The sequence below is a fragment of the Silene latifolia genome, chromosome X (genome assembly GCF_048544455.1).
Source record: "Silene latifolia isolate original U9 population chromosome X, ASM4854445v1, whole genome shotgun sequence".
Classification (NCBI taxonomy): Eukaryota; Viridiplantae; Streptophyta; class Magnoliopsida; order Caryophyllales; family Caryophyllaceae; genus Silene; species Silene latifolia.
In genome coordinates, this window is record NC_133537.1 from 8,953,270 (window position 1) to 8,962,899 (window position 9,630).

The 9,630-nt window shown below is 37.5% G+C and overlaps 1 protein-coding gene across 1 annotated transcript; it reads right to left on the reverse strand.

The window, feature by feature from the left end:
* Window positions 1-5,735: 5,735 nt before the first annotated feature.
* Window positions 5,736-9,409, reverse strand: LOC141621187 (uncharacterized). Its single transcript, XM_074437858.1, has 3 exons — window positions 9,118-9,409; window positions 6,117-7,040; window positions 5,736-6,015 (listed from the first exon to the last, which is right to left on the reverse strand). Exons 2-3 carry the CDS (start codon window positions 7,024-7,026, stop codon window positions 5,981-5,983), a joined length of 945 nt encoding a protein of 314 aa, XP_074293959.1. The 5' UTR covers window positions 7,027-7,040; window positions 9,118-9,409; the 3' UTR covers window positions 5,736-5,980.
* Window positions 9,410-9,630: the final 221 nt, after the last annotated feature.

Here is a 9,630-nt window from a genome sequence, read left to right on the forward strand (position 1 = left end):
AGAGGTGATCCCCGTTTCCTGAGCCTAGTTGAGCAAATGGAACGGCGCAGGAGCCCAGCCTGTTTATGTTTAGGAGAGATCCTATTGGGTTTGGATAACAGGAAATCCAATCGTGACCTACCTTATTTGGGAAGTCCCATTATCTTGCAGGTAAAAGAATAAAGAATTTCTCCTCTTCTTTTTCTTATTTTTTTGTTTTTTTTTGTTTTTTTTGTTTTTTTTTGTTTTTTTTTGTTTTTTCGCTTTTTGGTAGGTTTGGCTTATGGAGCGTCTTCGATTGATCGAGCCCCCAGTTAATGTTCCTGCCTATCATGCTCGCTCAATTGCTATGAGGGCTAGGCTCTACATGGTGGACTTCACTCGAGTCTGCAATTATTGGGAAAACAAATTGAAGAGTGATGATGGTCCCTTGATTAGATGGATCGTACCATGGTGGCATCTCAAATCTGTCACTGGAGTATCTTCCTTGGATCCTAACCGATCTGTGCGCATTCCTGGCTTGGAATTCATGGTATGTGATACCCGTCGTGAGGTGTCAAAAATAAATTTATAATCTCCAACTACAACTATAGCTAGCGCAGTCGGGTCGAACCACAGAGAGGCAGACGTAATTTCTAGTTGTTTAATTTCGGTCTAAGGTAACAATAAAGTGGGGGTTTGATTGGATTTGATCTAAAACTAATAGCAGTAAAAGAAATGTAAACAAATGAAATATATGAAATCAAATATAAAAGGAGGTACTAGGATGGTCGGTTCACTATAGTTTCGGCGGCAGCATACTAAATGGGTCTAAATCAAACACATGAGGCGGGAAACAAAGAGGTCCTCTCGGTCCACTCTTAACAAATAGCATCTTTCGATCTCGCTATAAGTCCCTAATATCACTAATACTGACTTTCGTCCTGAAAAGTGACTTATAATCTAAACTTTACCTATCTTTCGATCTCAGCATAGTTTAGTCATTTTAATTGGTGATCTAACTGAAAGATAATAGATCCTTATTAGACTCTCTAATAAAATAAATTTATCTCATAAATTGTTGTTAATGTGATCTATGTAACATGCATGCTAATATGAAAGCATAAAAACAAAGTATAAGGAAAAACAATTTCCTTACATTGAATATGAGGTAAAATGGGCACAAATTAGTTCTCCTTACTAATTTGTTCTTGAGCTAAAATGATATGGATGATCCTCCTTGAAAAACCTTCAAATAGAAAGTCTCCTCCAAGTAGCACCCAAGAACTACCCAACAATATTAATAAGTATGAACTAGTAACTTATTAATATGTGCCCTTGATAATAATACTAGTAATATTACTAACTATTCTTAGTAATAATTGTATACTAGAGAAATGTTGTAGAGAGATGGAGGAGGTTTTGTTCACATGCAAAATAATGAATTGTGTAAGAGAGGTAGAGTGAACAAATGACCAAATATATGGAGTGTAGAATTGGGAAAGGAAGTGGCGGGTGGGTTGGTGCTCTAGTGGACAATTTTTGTTTTATATTTTTATCTTACATCACATGCAAAATGTAGTATAAGACATATATTATGGTAGTGTACAAAATAAGGTAAAATGATTATGTGAGTAATCATCCATTACACTTATTTTACACGGTCCACATGACCATATACGGCTCCATGTTGGTTTTTATATTTGTCGCACAAATCCGTGTAATTTTCATTTTAAACATCGTATCATGTTTAAATGCTTCCATAATAAATTCGTCCAATTCACTCCGTAAATATACGTGTACCACTACACATATTATTTACGTACTAATATTAATCACATTAATCAATTAGTACAATTTTAGTAAATTAACAGTTAATTAACTAAAACCCGTTTCCCAAAACTTATTATTTAATTATCGCATAATTAAATAATAACTGCCGCTCCTCGAGTTCGCAACTCGAAATCTCTCTAATAATAATCGACTAACCTCTTAGTCGATAAATCAAGGGACTAAATGAATTGTATATCATACAATTAATTAGTTATCAATTGGGGTTCGTTCCTTTAGGTGTGACCGAAAGGGGTCAGTTGATCACCGCCGTCTCACGACAATAACGTCAAACTCTAGTCAGCCAACCGTTATCGATTTACGTTAATCAACTGACGAGGATCAAATAATTAAATATCTGATGATATTCTATTAATGAGATTTATTATGTTAACGCACTATTGTGGAGGACACTAACTCCAACAATCTCCCACTTGTCCGACACAAGGTGTGCGCTACCAATTCTCTTGTCCGTTTTAATCTCCCACTCAATGCAAGGTGTCTTTCAGGTCGCACTTGCACATGAACACATCGCGAGTGGTTTTCTCGATCGGGAGTGTGACTACCTGACCGGAAAAATCTCTCACAGATTACTTCCGAGCGTGGCCACGCATTTGTAGTCATTAACTCCTCGAGTGGCCTTGAGATATAGTTACCCAACGTGGGTGGACAATTCTTGTATGCCCTATCTATCCTATTGCACAATACAGCTCACCATGACCTAGTAAATGCCCTTTTGGCCTCCTTTCACGGCACGACCTAGGACAAAAACCAAAGTCACTCGAGACCGCACTGCTCGAGATAATAGTCTCCAGTCAAAAGAATCGACTCATTAGAACATCTTAGAGATCCCCGCCACGACCAGGCGTCTATAATAGAACTTAGGGACTCTCTAAATGGTCACTGTCCGGCAAAGTGTCACACACTCTGCCTATGTAATCGACCAGTCATCACATATGACCTTATGGTGTTGAACAACCATCAATCGACTCACAATCTAGTCACTCCGAGACGTCACCTCATTAAGTGACTAGGGACAAAATACAATGTTCATCTTATTCACTTGAATAGTGTTCAACATTGTCTCCACAACTTATTCAGATAAACAAGGTATTAAAATTTAGTCACACTAAATAAAAATTCATAAAAGAATTAATACGAAAACAATGAATGTGATTATCATATATATAATAAAAGATACACTATCCAATTATTACATATCCATAATCTAAAGAAAATCTGGTACTCGTCTCAATCCCATAGAGACGACATGACCATCATGCTTGGCCTTTGATAAAGGCTTGGTTAAAGGATCGCAATGTTGTCATCTCGTCCCAACCTTACAAATGTCAATTTCCTTCCTTTCCACATAATCTCTAATTACATGGTATTTCCTTTCAATGTGTCTAGATTTGTTACTAGACTTAGGCTCTTTGGCTTGAAAAATAGCTCCACTTTTATCACAATATAGAGTGATAGGATCTTTGGCGGAATGGACTACTCCTAGCCCCTCCATGAATTGCCTAATCCAAACAAACTTCCTTCGCACCTCGACGCGCAAGGTACTCAGCCTCTGTTGTAGAATCCGCAGTAACACTTTGCTTGAAGCTCTTCCAAAGAAACGGCTCCTCCATTTAGCATAAACACGTAGCCGGATTGGGATTTCATGTCATCCCGATCGGTTTGGAAACTTGCGTCCGTGTAACCTCTTACACACAACTCGGTTTCTCCTCCAAACACTAAGAACGAATCCTTAGTTCTTCTCAAGTACTTAAGGATGTTCTTTACGGCTATCCAGTGACTCTCACCAGGCTTGGCTTGATACCGACTTGTCATGCTCAAGGCATACGCAACGTCGGGACGAGTGCAAATCATAGCATACATGATAGACCCAACAGCGGAAGCATAAGGGACGGTCTTCATGTGTTCAATTTCCTTAGGGGTAGAGGGAGACTGTGACTTGCTCAAAGTAATCCCTTGGCCCATAGGTAGAAATCCTCTCTTGGAGTCTTTCATATTGAACCGGTCAAGAACTTTGTCAATATAAGCTTCTTGACTCAATGCTAGTATCCTCTTGGACCTATCCCTATAGATCCGGATACCTAAGATTCGTTGTGCCTCTCCCAAGTCCTTCATTTGGAAGTGTTTCCCTAGCCACTCCTTAACGGAAGCGAGCGATGGAATGTCATTCCCAATGAGCAATATGTCATCCACATATAGGACAAGGAATACAACCTTACTCCCACTAAACTTCATGTATAAACACGGTTCTTCCACACTTCTAGTGAAACCGTATTGTTTAATGACATGATCAAAGCGATGATTCCAACTCCTAGATGCTTGCTTAAGACCATAAATGGACTTCTTGAGCTTACACACCTTCTTAGGGTTAGATGTATCCACAAAACCTTCGGGTTGTATCATGTACACCTCTTCTTCTAGAATCCCATTCAAGAAGGCGGTTTTGACATCCATTTGCCAAATCTCATAATCATGAAATGCGGCAACCGCTAAGATTATCCTAATGGACCTTAGCATAGCATTTGGAGCGAAGGTTTCGTCATAGTGTAAACCATGAACTTGGGTGAAACCTTTTGCCACCAATCTAGCTTTATAAACATCCACATGTTTATCCACGCCGAGTTTAATTTTGTATATCCATTTACACTGAAGAGGTCGCACTCCCTCAGGTAAATCCACCAAGTCCCATACTTGGTTCTCGTACATGGAATCCATTTCGGACCGCATGGCTTCTAGCCAAAGCGAGGAGTCGGGACTAGACATGGCCGATTTGTAGGTAGTGGGTTCATTACTCTCAAGAAGTAACAAAACACCATCCTCTTCGATGTTACCAAGGTAGCGATCAGGTGGATTAGAAATCCTACTTGACTTTCTAGGAATAATTACCGTTTCGGAGGAAGAGGGAATGCTTTCCCCACGTTCTCCTCTACCTCATTCTCGGTTTGTGGCTCTCGAACTTCTTCAAGTTCAAATTTTCTCCCACTCTGTCTCCTAGAAATAAATTCCTTTTCTAGGAAGACAAAGATCACGAGCCACAAACACTTTGTTCTCGTGTTTATTGTAGAAGTAATAGCCACGTGTTTCCCTTGGATATCCTACAAAAAGACATTTGTCGACACTGGGTGCAAGCTTATTGTCGACTTGATCTTAACGTACGCTTCGCAACCCCAAATACGCATAAATGACAAATGAGGGACTCTCCCTGTCCATATCTCATATGGAGTCTTATCGGCCGCTTTAGTCGGGCTTCGATTTAGTGAAAATCTGAGACAAGAGTGCAAAACCCCAAAATGAACTAGGAAGCTCAGTTAGACTCATCATTGACCGAACCATATCAAGTAAAGTTCGGTTTCTCCTTTCGGCCACACCATTAAGTTGCGGTGTGCCAGGAGGAGTCCATTGTGATACTATACCACAATCTTTTAGGTGTGAATCAAATTCAATATTTAGATACTTACCACCACGATCGGACCGTAGAGTCTTTATCTTTTTATCCAATTGGTTCTCTACTTCTTTTTGAAACTCTTTGAACTTGTCAAAGGCTTCACTTTTGTTCTTCATTAAGTAGACATACCCATATCTACTTAAGTCATCAGTAAAAGTAATGAAGTAGTGAAAACCTCCTCTAGCGGTGATGGTTAATGGTCCACACACATCCGTGTGTATGAGAGCCAAAACCTCACTAGCTCGTGTCCCTTTTCCCGCAAAAGGTGCACGAGTCATCTTGCCTAAAAGGCAAGACTCGCATGTACCATAAGATTCGAAACCAAATGGTTTGAGCACTTTTGATGAAGCAAGTCTCTTAATGCGTCTTTCGTTTATGTGGCCTAAACGACAATGCCAAAGGTAGGATTCGTTTGGATCACCCTTTTTGAGCTTTTTAGTTTCCATATGATAAACGTCATTAACATCATTTAAAACATAAATGCCTCCAATTGAAATGGCCTTGCCATAAACCACATCATTTAAAGAAAAAGTACAACACTTGTCCTTAATCATAAAACAAAAGCCTTCCGCGTCTAACGCGGAAATGGAGATGATGTTCTTAGTTAAAGTTGGTACAAAATAACACTTATTTAAATACAACTCTAAACCACTAGCTAAAGTGAGCACATAGGTCCCTACGGCAACGACGGCTACTCTAGCTCCATTGCCCATGCGGAGATCCACATCACCTTTTGCTAGTGCTTGCACGTCCCTTATACCCTGCAAATGGTTACAAAGGTGAGAGCCACATCCGGTATCAAGTACCCAAGTGGAAGTACAAGCATAATTAACGTCTATCACATAGAGAGAGGAAATCATACCAATAGGCGTCACACGCCCTTCCTTGAGATCCTCCAAGTATTTGGGACAACTCCTCCTATAATGCCCCTTCCCATTACAATGGAAACATTCGGCCTCGGAGAGCTTGACACTTTTTGCCTTGGGATTGCCATTCTCAACGACCTTCCCCTTTCCCTTGTCAATTTTCTTTGACGATTTCTTGAATTGGGACTTTTCTTTTCCCTTTCCTTTCTTGACTCCAAGAGACATGTTCTTTAACTTCATGGTTAAAACATCTCCCTTTTCACTCCCACTAGCCTCCATATCCCTCTCCGCTTGGGAGAGGAGTGCATGAATTTCATGGTAACTCTTATCCATGTCATTCATGTTGTAGTTTACCCTAAAGTGGGCAAACTTGGAGGGGAGTGAGTGAAGGATTCGATCCACCACAAGAGTTTTAGGAATCTTACACCCTAGACGCTCTAGGATGTCAACATATTCGACCATTTTAAGGACATGGGGACCAACCTTTTGGCCCCTCTCAAGCTTAGCTTCAAAGAAGCGTGCCGCCGCATCGTATTGACGGACTTTAGGAGTTTGTGAAAACATAGTGATCATACGAGTGAATATCTCGTAAGCATTTAAAGAAATGCATGAAAGCTTGAGTTTTGGCGATATTGACCATATCAACACATTCTTGATATCATTCAACATCCTCACATAGTCATCATAGGCGGTCCGCACCGCCGATGAAGCTCTTGCACCGGGCTCGATAGGAGGAGCATCGGTCAAGTAAGTGAGCACATTGTCGGACAACGCGGCACTTTTGATGTTGGATTCCCATTCAAGAAAGTTACTACCGTCATCTTTTAAAATACATTTGTCCATTACGGACCTTAGCCATGAATCTTTGCCTAGTGAAGTAGTCGATGGAGTTGATGAAGTTGCCATTGCGAATTAAAATGCTACAACAAAAAGGAAAAATTAACATTCATTGTTATAAAAATTACTTGTAAAAACATGTTTAGCAAGTTTTAGCATTTATATAATGACCTCCCACTAAATTATATAAATGATTCCAAGACCCAAATATTAAACAAAAATGAGCATCGCTTGGGCGAAACATCCCATAATTGCGTAAATTCGGTAAGTCACATTGACTAATTCTACCTCTAGAACTCTTGGTCGACAAATTTCCTCAAATTCATCTACTAGCCCCGGAACACAAGACCGTCTTATATCCCGTTGAGTCCAACCAATTTTGGCATGTGATAACCGCTTACCACCCTACTTACCCAAGGTAAAAAGAGAACACCTCGCTTGGGCGAGCGTGGCTCTAATGAACAAGAGATTCATAGGTGTTACTAATTGGTAAGGCTAATCTCAATTTTAGTTATGTGAGAGATCTTGTCAATTTAGTCATAAATTCCTTATAAGTGAATTAATTCGGTGAATATAAATGACGTGAATTGACAATCGCGAAAAAGAATATGCATGTGAATGGCGATTTTGGCATGCGCGAAAATAAAACAAGCAAACATGTAAGCATATGAATAAATCCTAGTATGGCCTCCTAGTTAATAAAAACTAGTCTATTACATTTCGGAAACCAACTCCTTGGTCCCTTGCCTCTTCATTCCATAAGTGGCTCTTCCTTGTGGGATTTGGAACACCTTCCAAAAATAGACTCCGTCTCGTTGTAATCCATCTTTTGGAAACGCCGGTAAAATAACTATTACTAATGAATTACATAGCTATTCCTATTATACATTAATTAATAAAATGAATAAAACTATTAATTAATTACAAACCGACGATACGAGATCGTATTTAATTACAAACAAATCGATATTCCCATTCATTTCGGGTAATAACGATTAAAAATAAACTAGGCCATACTAGGTACAAAAGATAAATACTTTAAATAAATGACAATCATTCATTCAACTTAAATAAATATGCTTAAAATGCTGTAAATATGATGCCAAAATCGCCCTACCTATCATTCATTGGTATCCATCTCGGTTTTTTTTTTTGTGGATTTAATCGATTTTTAACATGTAAAAATCAATAATTAACTCTTAAATCTCATTTAAGTCCAAACTAATTGTCCAAACTGTTTTGAACCTCAAAATTAGTCCTCACTAATTTTATGATAAATAATTAGTTTGATTTGGTGATATTTTGCTAATTTAATCGGTAAAATCATAATATTTAAGTAAAAATCCAAAATAATTGAAAAATTACCCAAACAATTGAAACAAAAATTTTTAGTATTCTGGAACACTCCCAAGAACACCAAAAAGTCATAAAAATTGCCCAAAAATTCCGGATAAATTTTGTGAAGAAAAAGATCGATATTTATCGGTTTTTAACCACTAAAACCAATAAACATCAAAACAAAGTGAAAACACACATGCAAAATCACTTTTGACATTTAAATAATATTTTTAAATGTACATAAATTTATCATGGGCATAATCCAAAAATTCGAAATTATGATTAATTAATTTGACTTTTATCGACTTTTTACTCAAAAAATCAATAAACATGCAAAAATTCGAACCAACCTTCAATTTTTTGCATACAATCAGTAGAAAACATGCATGAACTACCATAAAAAAGCCATGTACCGAATCAACATTTAACTAATTTTAGTCAATTTTTCACTAAAATGCGACATTTTGACTCGGTTTTCTACCAAAAATCATTAAAATTAGCAAAATTACTTCACAAATCACCAAAAAATTCCACAAACCTATTGAGATCAGTAGGTATGCATGTCCCAAAAATTTTGTGCTAAAACCTCTTCTAACACAATTTTTGAGTTTTTACTAATTATCTCATAATTCATTAAAATGCTTAAAATCAACATGCAAATTACAAGCCTTAGCTCTGATACCACTTGAAAGATAATAGATCCTTATTAGACTCTCTAATAAAATAAATTTATCTCATAAATTGTTGTTAATGTGATCTATGTAACATGCATGCTAATATGAAAGCATAAAAACAAAGTATAAGGAAAAACAATTTCCTTACATTGAATATGAGGTAAAATGGGCACAAATTAGTTCTCCTTACTAATTTGTTCTTGAGCTAAAATGATATGGATGATCCTCCTTGAAAAACCTTCAAATAGAAAGTCTCCTCCAAGTAGCACCCAAGAACTACCCAACAATATTAATAAGTATGAACTAGTAACTTATTAATATGTGCCCTTGATAATAATACTAGTAATATTACTAACTATTCTTAGTAATAATTGTATACTAGAGAAATGTTGTAGAGAGATGGAAGAGGTTTTGTTCACATGCAAAATAATGAATTGTGTAAGAGAGGTAGAGTGAACAAATGACCAAATATATGGAGTGTAGAATTGGGAAAGGAAGTGGCGGGTGGGTTGGTGCTCTAGTGGACAATTTTTGTTTTATATTTTTATCTTACATCACATGCAAAATGTAGTATAAGACATATATTATGGTAGTGTACAAAATAAGGTAAAATGATTATGTGAGTAATCATCCATTACACTTATTTTACACGGTCCACATG

Excerpts from the sequence above, each read along its gene's own strand:
- LOC141621187 (XM_074437858.1), bottom strand. The coding sequence starts at position 7,026 with ATGGCAACTTCATCAACTCCATCGACTACTTCACTAGGCAAAGATTCA. Across the intron at positions 6,016-6,116 it reads AGGGCGTGTGACGCCTATTG|GGTATAAGGGACGTGCAAGC; the intron begins GTATGATTTCCT and ends AACCATTTGCAG.